General features: G+C 37.5%; 1 protein-coding gene across 3 annotated transcripts in view; it reads right to left on the bottom strand.

The window, feature by feature from the left end:
* The window catches only part of LOC106871863 (dual specificity tyrosine-phosphorylation-regulated kinase 4), a 153,929-nt gene that overhangs the window by 98,826 nt on the left and 32,603 nt on the right, over window positions 1-22,500 (bottom strand). For 2 of the 3 annotated variants that reach the window (XM_089358793.1, XM_089358792.1), the window contains exon 2: window positions 11,915-11,980. In XM_089358793.1, coding sequence (XP_089214919.1) covers window positions 11,915-11,965 — 51 coding nt within the window. In that variant the 5' untranslated portion in view covers window positions 11,966-11,980. Of the gene's footprint in view, window positions 1-11,914; window positions 11,981-18,902; window positions 18,923-22,500 lie in introns of those variants that run through there. The other variant, XM_089358794.1, reaches the window with a different exon arrangement.

The raw sequence follows: 22,500 nt of genomic DNA, 5'->3' as shown, positions 1-22,500 counted from the left end.
TCTCTTAAACATAACACTGTGTATACATGTTTTTTGTCCTTGGGTAGCAACTGTTATTTCCAATTTGCTTACCCCTAGAAAGTATGGAAAATGGCTAATATTTCCTTCAAACTTTGCTTTTGTTACATTTATTCAAACCCCAAAGAATCCCTCTCAATACATGGGTATGATGCTCCCCCACTACTCCTGCTCATGATCAGAGATGCACATATCGTCAGCCACAAAGGGACATACTGAAGTGGTTATGGTTATGGTCAAGCAACTGACAAACAAATCTGTGGTATTGAGCAGAATATTTGCTATAACGATATTTCTGCTTCAGCAACTCAGTGCTGAATCTGTCTGAAATGTAATGGAAAATAGGTCAGTATCAAGACATTGACGTTCAGGTCAGAAAAGCAAAGTTTGAAGGAGAATAGTAGTCATTTCCTTTGATTTCTAGATAAAAGCAAATACTGACCAAACACACACACACACACCAAAAATTTTTTTTAAATTGTTACACAATGATGATTGTGCCTACTAACCATGAATGTGGAATTAGCCTTAAATATGCATACTTTTCATAGATGTGCACTAAAATGATAAATGCCTCTCGTAGTCATAGATATATATCATAAATTTAAATGTACCTCTTCACCATAAATGTACCAACCAGCCATAGATCTATACCTCGTTTCCATAAAAAGTACATGTTTATCTTAATCATAAATGTATCCTTTAACCATAAAGTGTACCTCTTAACCAAATGTATCTCTTAACTACAAATGCGCCTCTTTCATTATACAAGCGTTCTGTATTGTACAGAAGGTGGTGGTGATTAGATAAAACTAGCTTGATATAGGTTATCATGTTCCCCATGCATCGGCCAAATTCCAAACAGTTTTCATAGCATGAATAACTGCATTTACATTCAAATAATAGGTTATTGCAGCATGCTGAGTTTGAATTCCTGAACGTGAATACGGACGAAATGTCGATAAACATTTTCTCCGGCGTGCTAACGATTCTGCCAGCTTGCCTCTGTATCGTACATAAATACTCGTTACAAATTTTGTCACAAGGTCAGCAATTTCGGGGGAGGGGTGGGCTTGTCGATTACATAGACCCCAGTGCTCACCTGGTACTTAATTTATCGACCCCGAAAGGGCGAAAAGCAAAGTCATCTTCGGCGGAAAAAGTCATCTCAGAACGTAAAGACAGGTGAAATGCTGCTAGGCATTCTGCCCGGCGTGCTAATGATTCTGCCAGCTCACCGCTTTTAATGGCTTCAAATTTTGGCACAGGCCAGCAGTTTGTGACGGGAGGAGATAAGTTGATTACATCGACCCCAGTACTTGACTACTACTACTTCTATCGACCACGAAATTATAAAAGGCAAGGTCGACCTTGGCGGATTTTGAACTCAAAACGTAAAGACGGACGAAATACTGCTAAGCATTTTATACGGTACGGTAAAGATTCTTCCGGCTCATCGCTTTAACACACAGAAATATTGGTTTCAAATTTTAGCACGAAATCAGCAATTTCGGTGGGTGGGGGTGGGGGCCTAGTCGATTACATCGATTCCAGTATATGACTGGTACTTATTTCATCGACTCCAGAAGGATGAAAGACAAAGTCAACCTTGGCAGAATTTAAGTTCAGAACGCAAAGATCCGGAAGAAGTGCTGCTAAGCATTTTCTCCGATACGCTAATGCTTTTGAAAGCTCGCCACCTTCCTAGTCAAATAAATAACCATTTGAGTTACATAAGCATCACTTTCTCCTACTTAAGGAAGTGGAGTGCCGGGTGGTTTGTTGCATTTGTGAATTATATGTATATCGTATATATATATATATATATATATATATATATATATATGGGAGAATGTACGAAAAAACAACAACAGACGAGGACAGGTGGTGTAAATAACAAAAGGAGGTATTAGTATGACGCTCGGGAATACGGAAAGTCTTTGACGTTTCGAGCTACGCTCTTCAACAGAAAGAATACGGAGACAAGGAGAAAAAAAATGAATAGTGTTCAGTCAACGGTCAATCATAGTAATGGCTGACCGGAAGTTAGAAATTTTTTTTCAGGAGAGCTAAGAAAAGGGGGAGATAACAAAGGGGGGGAAAGAACGGTGATCGAAGAACGAGGGGCTGTGTGTGTGGGAGATAGAATGCTGGTGATCTTGATGTATGTAGTGTGAAAATGGGGAGGGAGAAAAGAGTTGGTCAGTTGTAGTGTGTGCGTGGTGTGATGCGAGGGTGTTGGTGTGAGGTGATGTGAGGGTGTTGGGAGGTGGGGAAGGCATGGGTGGAGTGTGGGTTAGGTTGAGGGTGGGTAGAGGTAGGGGTATGTGGGTAGGGGGTGGGGGTGTAAAGAATTGGATGGGGTGGAGTGGGAAGGTAGAGTAGGAGTGTGTTGGGGTGTGGTGGGATGAGCTTATGAGGGGGTGTTGACGATGAAGGGTGAAGGGGAAGGTGGATGTAAGAGAGGGGGAAGGTGGGTATGGGAGGGGAGAGAAAGAGAGGAAGAGAGGAGAGAGGGTGGGTATAAGAGAGGGAAGGTGGATGTGAGAGAGGGGGAAGGTGGGTATGGGGGGAGAAAGAGAGGAAGAGAAAGAGAGTGAGAGAGAGGGAAAGAGAGAAGAGAGTGAGAGAGTAAGGGTGAGAGAGTAAGAGAGTAAGAGTGTAGAGAGTAAGAGTGAGAGGGGGAGTACGAGAGAAGAGAGTGAGAGAGAGTGAGAGAGAGTAAGAGAGAGGAGAGAAAGAGTAGGGGTGAAGAGAAGTGGGAGTGAAGAGAAGTAGGAAGAGTAGTAGGAGTCGGAGCAGGAGGGGGAGGGGGAGGGGGAGATGGGTGGTAGGAGGGAGGGTGGGGGAGAGAGGCAGGAGGAGGGGAGTTGAGCCCATGTGGCGCAAAGGAGCGAAGAGAGAAGATTAATCTCTGTTCACGGCGCAAACGGGAGTCCGGATGGCCCCTGTGCATGGACAATCCAAACACGGACAAGTGTTGCTGCAAGGAGTGACCGGCAGAACGGAAGTGGCGTGACACCGGGGTGTCATTGCCAACGTTGATGTCTCGGAGGTGTTCCGCGAATCGGTCGGCCAGGCGGCGCCCCGTTTGTCCGATGTATAGAGAATGGCAGAGAGAGCAGGAGATGCAATAGATGATGTTGGTAGAAGTGCAGGTGAAGGAGTCGGTGATACGATAGGGTCGGTGATGGGTGCTGGTGAGGAGGGTGGTGTTGGAGAGGTAAGGGCAAGTGCGGCAGCGTGGGCGGGAGCAAGGGAACGAGCCAGGTTGGGAGGTTGGGTTGGGGAAGAAGCTGTGGACCAAGAGGTTGTGGGCTCGTTTGAAGGAGGGAAGGGGTCGATTAGGGAAGATGTGGGAGGCTAAACTGGCAATATGACCATCCCCAAATACAACAACATCTGTTTCAACACACGATTTCACATCAAAAATCTTGCAAAACAAATGTACATGTATGCCAATATGTGAATATAATATGTGAATGTGAACATCTATATACTTATGAATGTATTCATACTCACACACACACACACACGTATAGTTAGAAGAACTATATGGCCTTCTATTAAAGTCTGACGAGTCGTCCATAGGACTAAGATCTTTCAAGGTACATTACTGGCATATGCGGAGTGACTCTGTTTCAACTTAGAATCACCAAAACCTTAAGCTTAACAGTGACGCATTCATTTGGTAAAAGTAAATATTTATGTCACCTGAAATGCAAGCTTTACTTTATCAAGTAACTATGACTATTGATTTGAATCAAGATAACGTTGGATATAAATACTACCATTTGATAAATATGTACGTGTAGGAGGAGCCCTCTATCATAGTACATTCTACATAGAAATTGTATTATGGAGGGACTGTACCAACTTTACAGTAAAGCAAATTAACGGAGAATCTTGCCTCTCACAATATAGAAACATTTCTCATGGCACCAGCAGATAAAATGGAAAGGTATTACCCCAGAGAATAATTAGGGAGGGGGCTACGAATTTGAACACCGTAAGTGTCAAACACCATTTAATATCAGTGGCCTATCAACGGAGATCTCAACATACACATTATCAAGATATACTATAATGTCTCTAAACCTATGTAGGAGACGCATGGATATGGCGAATTTAACTATTTCTCCGTAATATATGCACACACGATGCAAAAATTCACGACTAATTTGAGAGCTGTTCCTCTCCTCAGTAATATAGTACTTGAGTAATGTATTTCTCCCCCCCCCCTCTCACTCACGCACTCTTTCTTCCTTTCTTTTACTCTCCTTTCTTTATCTTTCATCGTTGACTTTAGCAGTTGTTCTTTAAGTAATACAGCACTCAAAAGCCTTCGGTGGCTTATCTTGTCATTTCTCCTGAGGTAGGGCCTCTGGATATCATCATCTATCTGGATGCTTCTAGTAAATGTCACCATCATTGCACGTTTCGAAATCAGTAGAGCGTATTTCCTCTATGGAACTGACATGCATGCATGTAAATACATTTGCATATATGTGTATATGTGTGTATATATACATATACATACGTATATATGTACATATATATACACATATATATATGTATACATACATATATATGCATGTAAATACATACATATGTATGTATGTATTTATGTATATATATATATATGTACATACATACATATGTATGTATGTATTTATGTATATGTATATAGGTATGTTCGTATATATATATATATATATATATATATATATATATATATATACACATACACATGCAAATATGTATATACATACGTACATATAAATATATTTTATACGTACACACACACACACATATATATATATGTATATATATATATGTACATATATATATATATATATATATATACATATATATATGTATACATACATATATATGCATGTACATACATACATATGTATGTATGTATTTATGTATATGTATATAGGTATGTTCGTATATATATATATATATATATATATATATATATTTATACACATACACATGCAAATATGTATATACATACGTATATATATATAAATATATTTTATACGTACACACACACACACACACACACACACATATATGTATATATAAGTGTGTGTATATATATATATATATATATATATATATATATATATATATATATATATATATATATATATATATACATGCATGTATGATGTATGCATGTATGCATGTATATGTATGTATATATTAATGTTTGATTTTGTCAGGTTATACATTAAAACAATTTTACAGTAAACTGAAAGATAACTCAATACCGTTTAGTAGAGTAACGACAGGCCTATTTCTTATAAATATTGCTGGTTATTCTTTTCTTTTAATTTCAGTTGAAGCACTGATTATGTGAGAGGAACATCAAGAGGGCGTTACGTGCATTGATTGGTTTTAATGTATTTAAGTATATTTTATTCTTTTACTTGTTTAAGTCATTTATTTGACTGCGGCCATGAACTTATTTTTTTGTAAGCCTAGTACTTATTCTATCGGGTCTCTTTCGCCTAACCGCTAAGTTACGAGGACGTAAACACACCAACACACCAACATCGGTTGTCAAGCGATGGTAGGGAGACAAACACAGACACACAAACATTCACATATATATATATATATACGACGGGCTTCTTTCAGTTTCTGTCTACCAAATCCACTCACAAGGTTTTGGTCGGCCCGAGGCTATAGCAGAAGACACTTTGCCCCAGGTGCTACACAGTGGGAATGAACCCAGAACCATGTGGTTGGTAAGCAACCACTCCTGCGCCTATATATATATATATATATATATATATATATATATATATATATATATATATATATATAAGCACACACACACACGCGATGAGTGCTGGCAAGTCGGCACACAACATAATGTCAGAATACAGCGTAATAAAGCAGGACATGATATAACAAGAAACAAGGACATTACCTCAGAAAACAGTGAGTTGTTGTCGTAAGCAAATTTCAAGCATCTTCTTGTTTGATCTGCTTTTGTGAAAGAATGAGAGAATAGCGGAAGGCTGAGGGATGATAGAGTGAGAGAGGAGACAGGTAGAGAGCAGAGTAGGAGAGATTTGCAGTGTATAATGTTACTAATAGATAACATTCATAAGTCGGTAGTGTACTCAAACCGGAGAGTCACTTCATCCGTGGTCGAAACTCTATGACTGAGTGGGGGATTTCGGTTCTATTGTACCATGTTAGTTCTCTGCTTCGGCAATCGATTAAATTGACCCCAGTTTTTCGCCGATACTTTATTTGATGGATTCTGAAAGGATAATAATCAATGATGACTTCGGCGGGATATGAACGTAAGGAAAACAACAGAGTTGAAACAAAATACCACAAGGCATTTTGTGCGACGCTCCAACGATTCCGATAATCTAACGCAAATTCCAAATGTGTTTGTAATTAATAACAAACATGTGAAAAATCAGCAATAGTATAGTTCACATGCTACAGTATGGTCGCAGTCTAGGAGGAGGAGGAGGAAATAAGCACGCACACCAGTGAAGAAATACGCCATAAGTGTCAACGTTCGACATAGTAAAACAAGATGGATCACTACTGCGTCCAATTTGTTATTAATGAATATTACGGTTTGATGAGCGCGCCAACTAATTTCTAACTGTATTTTTACCCATCAGTATGTGGTTTAGAGGTCATGGTTTGGTGGGCATGTCAAAGATTCTTTGCTATGAATAACTGTTTCATTGAATTCCTATTTCCATTGAATTCTATTGTTATTGGGTTGGTGCATAATTATTACGGCTTTTTTTTTTTTTCAACAAATTTTATTCAACAAAAATAATAACAACATGTAATAAAAACATCTTTAAATGATTATTCCGGAGCGTACTTACCATCTACTTCAATTACTGCTTCCTATTTACTTGGCAGACGGTTAGACCGCCATTTAAAGAAGTTTTTGTTAAATATTCTTATTGCATTTGTTGAATAAAATTTGTTGAACAAAAGCCGCAATAATTATGCACCAACACAATACTATTACAGAAATTTTTACATTTCAATCGGGTCAATGTTCCTATGGTCAACATTACCACCATCATCTTTATTACTGTTGTTGTTAATGGTGGCGGTGATAGCAGTAGTAGTAATAGCTGCAGTACGTATTATTATTATTATCACCATCATCATTACAACTATCACCGTTACTATAACAGTCCATTCTAAACGGGTTTGAATTTATCAATAGAATTCTTTTCTCTGACTTTTCTCTCAACTTCACTTGAGGTGTGTAATTTGTAGAATGGGAATATTATAAACTTTTTCTGACCAAATGTTGCTAGATGTTTGCTTAAAGTGATCTGACGGACGTCGGGGTCCCTAATTTGCTGTCGCTGCAAACGTGAACGTTCTGATAATGCATCCTCAGTCTGACCATCGTATATCTCTTTACAGTTCTGGCATTTGAAGCAGCAAATTAAATTTCTGCTTTTGCAGTTCATATTTGCATTTTCAAATATTCTTCCGGTTTCTGTGCTCATATATTGACTGGTATGCATGAACTGACATGTACCATATCGATTATCATCGCATTTCGATACAATGAGTGATTCGTCATTGTTGCTTGGGTCAAACTTTGCTTTTGTTAATAATTGTTTCAAGTTCTTCGGCTGTCTTTTACTAAGAATCATAGCCCGAGCCGTGATTATATCCTTTAATTCATTACTTTGAGCAATGATCAGCAAGTTTTGCTTTAGCGATGTTAAAAAATATTTTGATGAAATGGATTGTATGTCACTATAAATGGTATGAACTGTTCTTGTTTTCCTCTTTTGGGGATTGTCCTAAGCTGTTGTATGGGTATATCTATAGCATGATGTACACCATTTTCGATAAGTAGAGATGGGTATTTTTGTTTGAGAAGAAATTCTTTGAGTACTGTTTAGTGTTTGTCTTTGGTATTCACGTCTTCCACATCTTATATATAATATATATATTGTAAATAGATAGATAGATAGATAGATATATAGATATATAGATAGATAGATAGATAGATAGATAGATAGATAGATAGATAGATAGATAGATAGATAGATAGATAGATAGACACGCGCGCGCACTAATACAGACATGCATATACGCAATATGTATATATCAATATATGTGTGCGTGTATTTACCTATTGATATGTACACCTCTACCAACCTCTTCTTTCTTTTTATCTTCTTCTTACACTTCTCTCTTTCAATTGTAGAGTATTTACCTACCATTTAATATTCTTTCTATGCCTGACTTTAAGAATCTCTCTCTCTTTCTCTCTCTCTCTCTCTCCCTCCCTCCCTCCCTCCCTTCCCTGTTGTCTTGTTCTTCACTCAACTGCTGAGTTGTTTCTTTCCATCTATAAATTGAAACCTTTCATGCACCCTATATCAATCTATTTCTTTTTCTACAGGTAACTGAAATATGTACGAAAAATATATAGATAAAAGTAGATCGCTTATCTATATATTTCTCGTACACATTTCAGTTACCTTACTTGACTTTTTATTTTTTACTTCAATTTAAAAAAAAAAAACCTAGTTATAACGCATGTCTCATACGTTCGCACTTCTTTGTTTCCCGTTTCCTCTTTTTTTTTAATATTTTCCAGACATATTTCCTTATCATTGTTACTGAATCCCAGCTCATAATTACATTCCGCAATTTATTCTGGTACTGAAGCAAAGTTTTATTGCTACTATTATCTAAAACTCATTTTTATTGAGGAACTTTCGAGATAAAGCTAATATGTTATCCCTGTATAAAAAAAAATTAGCTTCTAATATATTTTTATGTGGCAAATTTATACATTATGTTCATGTGCACACACACACACACACACGTGTCTGAAAATGTGCCTTATTTGAAAAATAAGGCACATTTACCCCCAACCCTTATTTTGTGATTTAGTGGGGTTGTTTTCAAAAACAAGGGAGAATTCGCGATGATGGCCAGTGAACAAACTAAGCACACTACCCAGCAGTGGCTAAAACACGAACAGATAAAGTTTATGTATAAATTTTCTTTTTATATGTTTTTTTTTTCTCCTTTTACATAATATTAAAACAACGGCTAAAAATTTTCTGAAGCAACACATCCACTAATTTTATCTACAAGCCGCCACTGTGTGTACTCTGTGTGTGTGTGTGTGTGTGTGTGTGTGTGTGTGTGTGTGTGTGTGTGTGTGTGTGTGTGTGTGTGTGTGTGTGTGTGTGTGTGTGTGTGTGTGTGTGTGTGTGTGTGTGTGTGTGTGTGTTACTGAATGAATTATAACTAAAATTTACAGAGCAGTATAACGGATTAAATCAGATATGCTGAAAAGTAGCACAAGGATACGTACAACCGGTTAGAGCTTTAGATATATTAAATAATAAAAACTGATGTGATTGTTTTATGCAACCCCGTCATCAAGCAGAAGTGGACGGGGGGGGGGGGGGGTCAGCAGAGCATGTGTCTCTTTGGCCTCGATTATATTGATGATTTTGCTCTTACAATTGATCAACTTTGTAATGTGCAAGACTTGTTAACATTCCTTGTCTATGCTGTAAACAAGGTCGGCATGTTTCTCAATGGAAGAAGGAATGAGTACATGATCTTCAGTGATAGTGCACAAAATAAAGGAGTTCAATATCGCCGAAGGTTTCCTGATACGTAAAGACAAACTTCAACTGCCTGTAGCAAATCTCATAACAACTGGCAACCATGCAATTCATAGTCAACAAGACGGCCTTTCTTGATGTAGAGGGTTTTCTTCTCTATGGAGCAGAAACCGGTAGTACGAAAAAGGAGTTCCAGGATTACATTGATAATACGTGCATCAGGTTTTTTATGAAGGTCTAAAATATGCCATGCCAAGAGCACAATATCAAAAGGGAGATTTATAGACGAACATCATTCATCTCTATTATTGTGTCTCAATGTAGGGTAGGTTTGCTTGCCACTGCTCTCGTGCCGAATACCAACCTATATCGGATGTGATATTTTAGAGACTTCCACACCCTACCAGACGACGAAAACCGTTCACCTACGTTGATCTTAGTAGAGACACGCAACACGAACTTGAAGATCTACCAGACTTATTAACAGACAAAGATTCTTGACGCGACTTGGTGAAATGTTTCGAATTTCCAGTCCAACACTGTTTAAGTTTTTCCTCAGTTTTCTTTTAATTATATTTTTACAAATATATATATTCAAATTTCATCAAATTAGAATTAGAAACCTACCTCTAAAAGACGAAAAACGTTTAAAATATGTCGTATTTTGGGATAACATAAATATGTACATAATCTACATATATAGACTCATGAAGCATCACACATATTCAAACTCACATACCACCCCATCCCCCTGTACACACATACAAGAAAAATCTCAAACCATAACGAAACACACATACACACAGTTTCACACACAGCCCAAAAACTATTGCAAGTACAGAACAAAACAGTTTAGATACATTGTAACAGACCAAGAAAAATGATGTCAAGTCTTTGAAGAATCGCGAATGGCAACAGGACTTTGACAAACCAGTTGACTGATCAAACGATTAGCTAGGCAACCGATTAGTTAATTAGTTGACTAATAATCATAAAAGAAAGTGAATAGAATTGGTGCATGCGTTTTCAATGGCAAAATTACTCTCCCGAGATACATCAGCATCTGGTTCAACACATGACGTTATATAAAGAATCTTGCAAAACAAATATATTAAACTTTTTAAATACTCTTCCTCAAAGCTTTACTTCTTTTTTTCCATGTACGCGAAAAAAATATTTCAAAGACAAAAGCTGCAATCAACCAAGGGGTTAGATCAGCTTGCGGCCTGACTCTACTTGTATTTTATATCTTGCGAGAAGTAATACTCTGAATTATGACAGTGTCAAGACAACTTTCAGTGATTCAGTTCATGTAATTGTAAATTGACGTTATAAGAGAGCAGCAGACATTGGATAGTTGAAAAAATGTTCTCTTAACTTGCAACACTGGTATTTCCATCCAGAAAGTGAGGGATATCTCGACTAACACGTCTCATTACGCAGAATATTTCGCAGTGACAAACAATTTACACGTTTGTCGGCGCTCGATGAAAAAATCCAGCTCAGATTAAGTTCAATGTGTGTGTTCGCCAAACACCCTTTAATCAGACGACATCTTTGTAATAGCTATATGTCAATCGAGTTATGTAACATGTATGAGTGAATTAATAAATGAATTGGAAAACTTATCTCCATTAGATGGTAATATGAATTTAACAAAGAAACATAATGTATCTGGCCTTTCGGCTTCCAATTTATTAAATTAAAAATGCACGTTTTATGAAAAATACATTGACTGTTTTCACATAAAATCCTGAAATATTCATACACAATTTAATCAATAATTTACTTATTCAGAGAAAACACAAAAGTACTTGAAACCAAGCTTGTATAAGGATGATGACATTCTACATGGAATGTGGGATTACGTGAACGATTTTAAAACATAGAAGGCAAAAATGGATGAACTTGAAACAACAAAAAGCTTGCCACTTCTGTAAAAAAAAATGGTTTTGCAGTTTTGCCCATATATTGTAAACATTCGATGTCTTTTATATACCTTTTAGATTTGCAACAATACACCGATATCAAATAGCCTGTACGTTTTTTTGTTCCTTTTGGGTTCTTTTTTTTAATAATGAATTTTGAAAGAAATCAAAGAAAATCAGATATGCTACTCGTCCCATAATATAAAACGTTGTACCTTCAGCGAGTAAACAGAAGCAAAATGCAGACTGATCTCTTTTACTTTAATGCATCAGCATGTTCCTTGTTTATTTGTGGATTAGATTAAATGCAATACTACCTGGAATAATCTAACAGCAGGTCCTTACCTTCTTCCGTAATCCTTTATCAGCAACTTGAGGAAGGTTAACTTCTCTCATATTTTCCTTTCTAACCTGAAACATACAAAAACGCAAAAGAACGTTCAAGTCTTTGGAAATCTGATGTAGCTACAAAAACGGTAAATTGTCAAGAGTAGTTAGATTTTTCCTTAAGCATATCAAGATTAAATCTTGCTGGAATCGACCTTTACATTAAGCAATCGAAAATTGAAAATTAAGTACCATGTTTCCACTGAACTTGACTGGTACTTTATTTTATCGATCCCGAAAGGATAAGAGATAACGTTGACCTCGGAAGGATTTGAACTCAGAACATAAAGAGCCAGAATTACTGCAATAATTACTCAAACGATTCAGAAAATCTATAACCTAACTAGCAGAGATACCCGGCGTTGCTCGAGATTAAAACGGCATAGTTTGTATATAATATATATATATATATATTACAGTTATATTGAAACAGGTGACTCGGGAAAGTGCAGCATTGACAAAACATTTGTGGACTAAATAATGGACTAATTCGACTAAACGACATGTCATACGTCCGTTTGGAGTATTCCAGGCGCTAACTTGTCATGGAAAATTGGGAGCAGGGGTATGTGCATGCCTTTGCTGATCTTGGGAAAGTCTCATCTCGTTTCTGTCTTGAGACTTCATTTGACGTGTTGCAGCATGCCTTTGCTGATCTTGAGAAAGTCTCATCTTACTTCTCTCATGAGTCTCCATCTGAGGTGCTGCAGCATGCCTTTGCTGATCTTGAGAAAGTCTCATCTCCCTTCTCCATTGAGACTCTGTTTGATGTGCTGCAGCATGCGTTTGCTAACCTTCTCTATTGAGACTCCATTAATTTAAGGATAAATATGTCATTGTAAATACAGTGCAACCTTGCAACTGCTGCGATAATTATGAACTTGTAACTGAACGGTAAATGTGTATTTTTATATACCTTGGACCTGCCACCTAATTGTTTTTTGCCAAGAGTTTCACCTCCAGTCGTTCGTTATGTTAGTCAACACACATACACAGACACACCATTCCGCTGCTATGTCGGTAGAGATAGAAAGTTGCCGATGCGTAATGTTGTTCACATTAGGATATAAATTATTCATTTATTTGTCACAGTAGAATTAAAAGTGAAAGAATAAAAGTGTAACACTATTATAAGCTTAGAATGAAAAGTGAAAGAATAAAAATGAAACAACATTATATGACATTACAATATACATCTTATTCTTTCACTTTTGACACGTAATACCGAACCAGTGTCAATGTTATATTGTTTTAATCCAAATGAAAAAAAAATTACATATTGACACTCACGGGATCTGATACTATTACCTTGTAAAATTTGATTTGATTTGGTCGAGCCGTCTGAGAATGCATAGGGAACAGACAGACAGACAAATAATTTTATGTCTATAGACAAGGAATTCAATTTGTAGACAGAACTTACAAACCTTGTTTGAGTGTATAAAGCTCTAGAAGGAAATAGCGTGAGTGAAAAAATTTGAGCCGCTTTAGGATAGTTTTTTTCTAACGCATGACTGCTCAGTGGCGTGGTTGAAATCTCATTGACTAGTGATAAAGTCTTATCGGCTGTATGTGGCCCATAGCGGCCATACGTACGCATGCACGATTGTAGAGGGAGAAATGTAAATAGTGTATTTAAATAGATGGAGTGCAAAAAGTAATGTTGTAGGGAGAACGTACAAATACCGTAAAGAAAATACTTACGCACGACAAAATTGAAATACAATGAAGTCAATTTTTAGACAGATGTGGCAAAACTGAATTTAATCACACTGGGTAGACAAAATTTAAAAGTAACTAAATATTTCTCAGGGAAAACGTACAAAAACCGTAACAACAGAGATTTTTATGCACGACTAATTGAAATATACGCTTTTCAATTTGTAGACAGAAGTTAGTAAGTGTGTGAGTGAGTGAGTTAAAGAGAGAGAGGGGGAAAGTGAAAGAAATAGGCACAGACTAAAAGAGAGGAACTATTACAGAAGGCGAGGAAGAGTATATGTGTAAGCAAGAGAAACAGAGAATAAGAAAAAGAGGGAGAAGATAGAAATAAACAGAGAGAGAAAAGGGAGAGAATCGTTGAAAACTTCAGAAGCTTTTAGAGAAAAACCCGTGTAAAACACCGTTTTCCCCGGTTTCTCGCTTTACACGGGAGCTCTGGACAAATGTTATAGTACATGACCATCCTTGGCACATAAGTAATGTGTGTGTAAAGTTTGGTGAAAATCGACTGAAAATTATAGAAACGCATACGTACTACACACACGGACACACACACAGTCATCTTTTGTTTTATATATATAGTTTTTAACGTAGGCACAAAACCAGGAATTTGTGACTGAATTTAGTCTTTAAATCTATCCAAATACTTTACTAGCTCTTTATTTTATCGACTTTAGGGGACGAAATGCAAAACTCACCTCCGATTGAGAAAGAAAGCAAAGAGGAAGAATAAATACCCCAAGACATTTTGCCCGATGCAAATTCATTGATTCTGTTAATTCACCGATTTGTAAATCAACGAAGCCATTTTTCGTGAAACGTAAGATTATGGCTTGGTAGAATCGTTAAAGAGTCGAACAAAATGTCTTGTATTTACTGACTAACCTTTACATTTCTTAAGTTGAAATTCTTCCGAGTGTCTATAAAGTATAGTACCACTCAAGTACTGAGATCGATATAATCGATTCTTTCCTTCTGCAAAAAATTTCACCTTTTTCTTGTGTACGAAATTACTTTTGAAAGCATTTCCTGCTATGTCATTACCATTTGTGAATCGACCCTAACGTTGTAAACAGTTCGTCAGATTCGGTAAGATTTCTTCCGTTAAGACTTTAAGACTTTAAAAACAATTGTTCTTGTTGTTGCTACTGCTTCTGTTGTTATTTAGCCAAAAGTCGACTCTGATTGGTCAGATCTATAATCAAAAACATCTCAGTAACGATCTTCTCGTTTCTTTGTGCATCTTGGACATTTGTTAGTCTATCATTTCTTGTCATAAAATGGTAGAATGCTTTTCGAAGGTATTTATGTTATTCTTAGTAGATTGTCTTGGTCTTACAGTTCTTTTGGTGTCGATAAATAAAGTACAAACCTAGGATGGTGGATTGGCAGAGTGTTTGGAGCAGCAGTTCTCAGTCGCGGCTCCTAGGGCCACATGCAGCCATAATATTTACATTTTTTTAGGTGTGGCTGTGTAGCAAGTAGTCTGCTTACCAACCACATGGTTCCGGGTTCAGTCTCACTGTGTGACACCTTAGGCAAGTGTCTTCCTCTGTAGCCTGAAAGAAGCTCGATGTGTGTGTGTGTGTGTGTGTGTGTGTGTGTGTGTGTGTGTGTGTGTGTGTGTGCGTGTGTGTGTGTGTGTGTGTGTGTGTGTGCTTGTCCCTCCACCATCGCTTGACGACCGATGTTGGTATGTTTACGTCCCCGTAACTTAGTGGTTCAGTAAAAGAGACGGCTAGAATAAGTACTAGGCTTACAAAGAATAAGTCATTGGGTCAATTTTGTCGATTAAAGGCAGTGCTCCAGCATGGCTACAGTCAATTGACTAAAACAAATAAAAGAATAAAAGAATTTGCCCTGTTTATAATTATACCATATGTTACATATTTATAATCATACCTTGATATTGTGTGGATTAAGATCCCCTTTGACAGACAGTTGATATTTATAGAGTTTTAAACACTTTCGGTATGCAAATTAGGGATTCCTTCACAAAGTAACTGCTGCATTTGTTGAGTATATAAACAATTTGGCTGCTTGCTTCTCTGGAGACTGTTGGAATGATGTGAACTCCTCCGATGAGAACCTAATACGGTTCAAAAATCGATTAAGGCTTTTCATGATTTTTTTTTTTTAGTCTGCAGAGAAATGGCTAAAATTCGCCCTGTTTATAATTATACCATGTTTTATATATATATATATATATATATATATATATATATATATATGTATATGACGGGATTCTGACAGTTCCCGTCTTCTAAATCATGTCACAAGGATTTGGTCGGTCTGATGCTATAGAGGAAGACAGTTGCCTAAAAATTCCATGCAGTGGGACTGAACCCGAAACCATGTGGTTGGGAGGCAAATTTCTTTCCATACAGACATACCTGCGCTTATATTTAATTATTCGTTTAAAGGTAAGTTTGATTGATGGATATTAAAGATTAAAATAAATTATCGAAAGGAGTGGTGACTATTTACAGAGAAACTGCTGCTGCTACTGCTGTTTCTGTTGCTTCTGTTGTTGCTGCTGGTAGCGAGAAGTGTCAACTGCATGAAGAATTGATTCTTTTAAGTCAAATCAACTTTTCAACCTCAAAAGCCGCAGTTTGTGATTTTATCGCATCATAAACAATAAGAACTATACAATGCTTTGATTGGTAGTAGTATCGTTAAATAATCAAAGCCCGATCGTGGAAGGCAAGGCTAGAATTGTTCGTGTTGCGAATAAAGAAATAAGGCAATATGATACGTTTCAAGTTGAACAACTCGTTTCTACCCGTATATGCGTCTCTAGTCATTTATCCAATCTATGTCTGGAATTGACTTTCTTAACCATAATATTTACTGAGCAGGTACTGCTACTAAGTCAGCTATTGTTTGTGCCGTGACTTATCAAAGCATTTATGAATGCGTGTGTACGCGCGTTTGTGTCTGTGTGTTATTATGTACGCATATTTCTATGCACATATATTTGTACAAATGCATGTGAGAGAGTGTAGCATTAGAGCATTTTAGCTCTTATCTCTAACAACGTAGATGTTTCTAACAACCTAGTCACATTTAGTGACAATTCTAATTTTCCTTTTTGGTGAGACATTGCAAACTGCTGTTTATTAATTTTATGTATGCACATTGGCGATTCGTTAAACCATCCATTAATTTGAATGATGAAAACATATATACTAATAGAGAAGCGAGTCCGAAAGAGCCGAAGTTCGAGCCAGTACCAACTGGTGAAGCAACGAAAATTGCCGAAATTGACGTCAGTATCAGGAATTCTCGATCGGCAATTTTCGCACGATTAAGGGCCCTGTTAATGTATATGTTTATATTTATGCATATTGACTACAGCATTAGAGCATTTTAGCTCTTATCTCTAGCAATGTAGGTGTTTCTAACACCCTAGTCACATTTAGTAACAATTATAATTCTTTTTGGTGAAACATTGCAAACTGCTGTTTATATTAATTATAGATGTTTTCGATCTAGTTTGAATTCTTTGCCATCAAATTTGATTGCAAAGAATTCAAACTAGATCGAAAACATATACATACATATATATATATATATATATATATATATATATATATGTATGTATAATCAACCGCACATACTCTATGTTTTGCCTGTTCACCGGTTCACTGTGACATACCGCTTTTTGGACGACTCCGTCATAGCACTAGGTGTTAAAACACCTGAAAGTCATAGACAGGTTGAGACAACTCACCCCCGATCCCATCCAGGAATGATAGATATCGATATTCTGCCACTTTTGTGGCTTATCACTATCACATACCTGAATTGAACCAGGGACGAACTGAATCACTAGTCTATGACTATATACAAATAGTGTAAGAACCATTTGCTGGTATGCCATGATGATGCAGACGTAAGATTAAATTCAATTGCGAATTTAATTGAAATTAATCTTGCGTGATTCTAGGTACCTCAAAACAATGAACTCAACTCAAAACGCTACACCACAACCAACAACTTACACTATGTATTCAACTGTCACTTTGTCAGCACATAATCCAACACAAGTATTGAATAAGCACAACGGGGCATCTTCCCATTGTGTTCACATACTCTTTAAAACTTTCAAATTTTACCACGAATCTAGATGCAGTAGGACAACTTCCTCTGTATAACTACCTACCAATTTATTTTCACTGACATGTTCTTTAGATACGGCACAGGCTCATTCAATTGGTTTATTATCCATTCATCATATTTGTTTATTTTATTTTATGTATTTATTTATTTCTCCATAGATTTTTTCCATAGATTATTCCCCCACTGTTCTCCATTCATTCATACTTCTACACCTCACCCGACTTATAGCTTGTGTAATACCTACTCAGTTGCTGCACAGCTATTAGATAACTAACGTCAAGCATTTCCTGGCTTATAATTTACTTAATACCTATTATAATGAAACACTAGTAAAGCTAAATTTATCTACTTAGCTTACCAGATTTCTTTGCTCAACATTTTTATCTATTTCATTTACTTTATTCTATCATTTATTACAGAATCTATTATTCATTATGCTTTATTCATTTCATCCCTATATGTTACAATTCACTCTTCTCTAACCTGATGAAAAGTTATAGTTTATTTATTGGCGCAGGAGTGGCTGTGTGGTAAGTAGCTTGCTTAACGACTACATGGCTCCGGGTTCAGTACCACTGCGTGGCATCTTGGGCATCTGGTGTGATTCGAAGGGCATTTTATATTATGAGCTACTTCTACAAAATCAGACGTTGAATTCAGACAGTTGTTATTTCAAATTAGACCAATTAAAAGATGCATTCGATGAAAAGCGTCCAGTATTGGCCAATCGGAATGGTGACGTTTTCCGTCAGGACAACACCAAACCTCATGTTTCCTTGCAGACTAGGTAGAACTTGTTGCAGCTTGACTGCGATGTTCAACATCACCACCGTATTCACCTTAGCTTGCACCTTCGGATTACCATTTATTTCGGTCCCTACAAAATCTCTTAAAGGGGAGAACTTCAATTCTTTAGAAGACTGTAAAAACAACTAAGACCAGTTCATGACTCAGAATATACTGGGAGAATGGAATCATGAAGTTGCTTCAAAGATAGTCATCAAAGATAGTGGAACAAAAGGGAGTATATGTGGTTCAATATAGGTATGTACAAATATCTAAATATTGTTTTTGAAGTTTACTTAAAAAAGGTACGCACCTTAGCTCCAACCCAATATTAATCAGATGACATCATCTGTAGATGCTTTCACCAGAAGTGCTACTCCTCCCTGAACACTTTATACACCTGGAACAAAAGAGTTGTGGGGATCAACAATTATCCATCCGACAGCTTTACTAGATTAGTGTCGGAACCAATAATTTACACATGAGTGATCGCACCTGCATAAATCAATCGCTTATCACACCCGTAAGTAGAGCACTGTAAGAATCATTAATAATTATTCTAGATTTTAAATAAATATGCTGTAAATGGCACTGTCTATTCTATTCAGAACCTAGCCGTCTCACATTCAGCCTGATTGTTCTGACTTACTTCCATCGTTGCATGTGCACAGATATAACTTTTCAACACGTCGCCAAGCATCCATGGTCATAGGACTTTACAAGTAAAACAAAATGGATCAATGAAACGATAGCGAGATACCTATATGTCACTAGATTTAAGTGACAAAAGCTTGTACATTTTACCACTCTCATTCTCTCCCGCTCTCTCTGTCTCTCTGTCTCTCTATCTCTCTCTCTCTCTCTCTCTCTCTCTCTCTCTCTCTCTCTCTCTCTCTCTCTCTCTCTCGGTGTCATAGTAGGTTCCAGTACATTGTAAGATGGCTGGTACTCTAACTGCACGTTTTATGTCAGAGTATCTTTCTCCTAAAAGAGCTGCATTCCCCACGGTTTTGTCAAAATATATATGCACGTATTTTTTATGTATGTTCATGTGCATGTAGTGTGTATATATATATATATATATATATATATATATATATATATATATATATATATATATATCAGATTGAAGGGGGCATAGAAATCCGAGCGATTTACTTATCTCTCCTGCGAATAACTGCTAACAGAGCGCTTAGAAGTGGACAGTTCCATACAAACCGAACTTCTAGAGATAATTCATTTGTCGCGGAGTATGAGTCTAAGAATGGACGTGATGACATTACATCTATCCCACCATTACGATCGTTTCAAGAATACATGGCACAGACTTTTGGAAGCGTCCCAACAGGTTTATAAAGGTTTTATATTCCCCTCTTCAAGCGGCTAGCCCCACACAACATGAACCCAAGATACAGTTCCAGTCTTCCACCAGTACTAAGGAGCTGTTTTCCCCCGAAAATACTTGAAATGCATAAAGAAATCTGGTCGCCTTACTCCTGTTGGACCGGAGATGGTTACAAACCTCAAGGTATGACCTCTGCTCGTCACGTCAAGTAACACAAATTTACGCTCTTGGTCTATAAACATTGTCCGTATCATTAGATTGAGACCTTTCCGAAACAACACAGCCATGCCACCTCCTATTTCCGATCGAGTCAACTTTGACTGATCCACACACACACACACATTTATAGTTAGTAATGATTTCGGTGGCCCTGCTTACAACGCGACCCTAGACTACACGCTTTTATGATGCCTATTCTGAATAAGTTCATGTTCGACAGAAAGAGAAAAGAGAAAAAGTTCCCGTGCATATTGATTCTGTTGAGGACGGGGTACAGATATTCTGTCCTTCTGGTTAGCAGTTCTTTGTAAAGTTTTTGCTGATGTTCCCGCTACAGTCTCTTGCACCATCGGGATATTTATATTTTTATGGTGTGATGTATATTTTGTATTGTTTAAGTGATCTTTGTGTGTCGGTGTGTTATTTTTGGTATGATGAAATTATTTCTCTGCGTGATGTCTGTGTATTGATATATATGTATTTCAGTTGTTCTTCCTATTTACGGCAGTGATGTTTATAAAGTTTCTTTGCAGTTGTTTTTGGTTTGCGGCTGTTATGGGATTTGCTAGTGTTTGTGATGTTGGTTGTGTCTGTGGTGACCGTGGTGATGGTGATGATGTTGAATGTGATGATGATAGTGCTTGCAGGACTGGTGTTGTTGTTGATGATGATGATGTTCGTGTGTCGTTGTTGGGAGGTTTTTGTTTCACCCATTTGAATCTCCCAGTTCTTTTTTTTTTTTCTTTTGCTGTTCCTTCTTTTTCTTGTTTGTTATATTTTATCATTTGTTTTCTTCTCCCCCCACCCACCTTCACCACACGACATATCTCAGTAGTACGAAGCGGGACGGGTCATGTCTTGGAGGGTTTTTTGTTGTTGTTGTTGTTGTTGTTGTTGTTGTTGTTGTTGCTGTTGTTCGAGGACTTTCAGTTACTGTTGTTGGTGGGGATGTGGTGGCTCCTGAGGGCGATGTTTCTTATTTTGTTTTTGTTGCCGTTGTTTCCACTGATATTTTTCTGTCGTTGTTGCTGTTGTTGCGGCTGCTGCGACTACTGCGGTTGCTGCTGCTGCGGCTGCTGATGCTTTGGTGGGTGCTGGTTTTAGTGATACAGTTGCTGTTATTGTTGCTGTTTTAACGGTGCTACCCCTGCTTTCGCTGTTGTTGTTGTTGCTGTTTTAACGGTGTCGGCAAAAGAAGGATTCTTGCTTCCCTCCTTTTTTTTTGCTCTGGACAGAAAGCCTTCAGATGGTCTGTGTTACTACTCAAGTAACATCTCGAATTTCTGTCCTAAACGGCCATTACAGCAGTGAGCTGTTTGAAGACTGATTAAGTCCGATGGATTCCATCCATGTTCATTTACGCTGCTTACTCAAATAATGGTCATATTCGATAGACGGAGGGCATATTCATGTGGAGGAACAAGCGTCGTGGTGGTGGTGGTCTTGTTAGTGCTAGTGAAAGATACCATCTTAGATAATGTTCACGTCAAGGACTGCCGACTTACTGTTCTGATCCAGGAAGATCGACCGTATATTGAGACCCAGGCCTTTCCAAAACAATACCACAATCCCGCCCAGTATTCCAGGTCAAGTAAGAGATGCGAAGATCTCAGTAGCCAAAAATAGGTGCTAAGGTACGTCTGACGGAAACTCTAGTCTCGACAATGGTTATTACACTCAAACCTAATGACCTGAAGTCATTGAGCAGACGACTCTGCTTCCAGAGAGACCTCCAGGCCATTTGCACCACTCCCAGAGACACTATGTTGGTAGAAAAGAAAGAAGAAAAGTAACAGATTTTTGACTCATTTCGTGGTCCCGGAAACCGAGTGACTCAGTCTCCATGAAATTCTGAGATTCCTTCCGGAAGTCCTTTAAGGGTCTACTGCTGTCTCTTGCACTGGAGCCTCCCACATCACTGGAAAAATTCTCTTTCAATATTTAGTATGTCTCCAAGTCCAGCCGTATTAATTTCAAAATTTTTGGCTCTCTGAAACTGCTGAGCCTGTAGATCTTTCCCTCTGTTTTCAACGTTTTCCTTTTGTACAATAAAGGATATCAGTTTTTATTCGTGCTCCAGCAAAAATAATTATTATTGTTTCAACTTTTGGCACAAGGCCAGCAATTTCAGAGTAGCAACATAAGCCGGTGAAATCGACCACAGTACTCAACTGGTGCTTATTCTATCGACCCTGAAAGGATGAAATGCAAAGTCGACCCCGGCAGCATTTGAACCCAGAACGAAAAGGCGAACGAAATGCCGCTAAGTATTTTGCCCGGCGTGCTAACGATTCTACCAGCTCACCACCCTCTTAATAATCCTTTCTACTATAGGCACAAGGCCTGA

This window comes from Octopus bimaculoides, chromosome 10, assembly GCF_046866305.1.
Source record: "Octopus bimaculoides isolate indiv1 chromosome 10, ASM4686630v1, whole genome shotgun sequence".
In the NCBI taxonomy this organism is placed as follows: Eukaryota; Metazoa; Mollusca; class Cephalopoda; order Octopoda; family Octopodidae; genus Octopus; species Octopus bimaculoides.
This window is presented reverse-complemented; position numbering and strand designations above follow the sequence as displayed.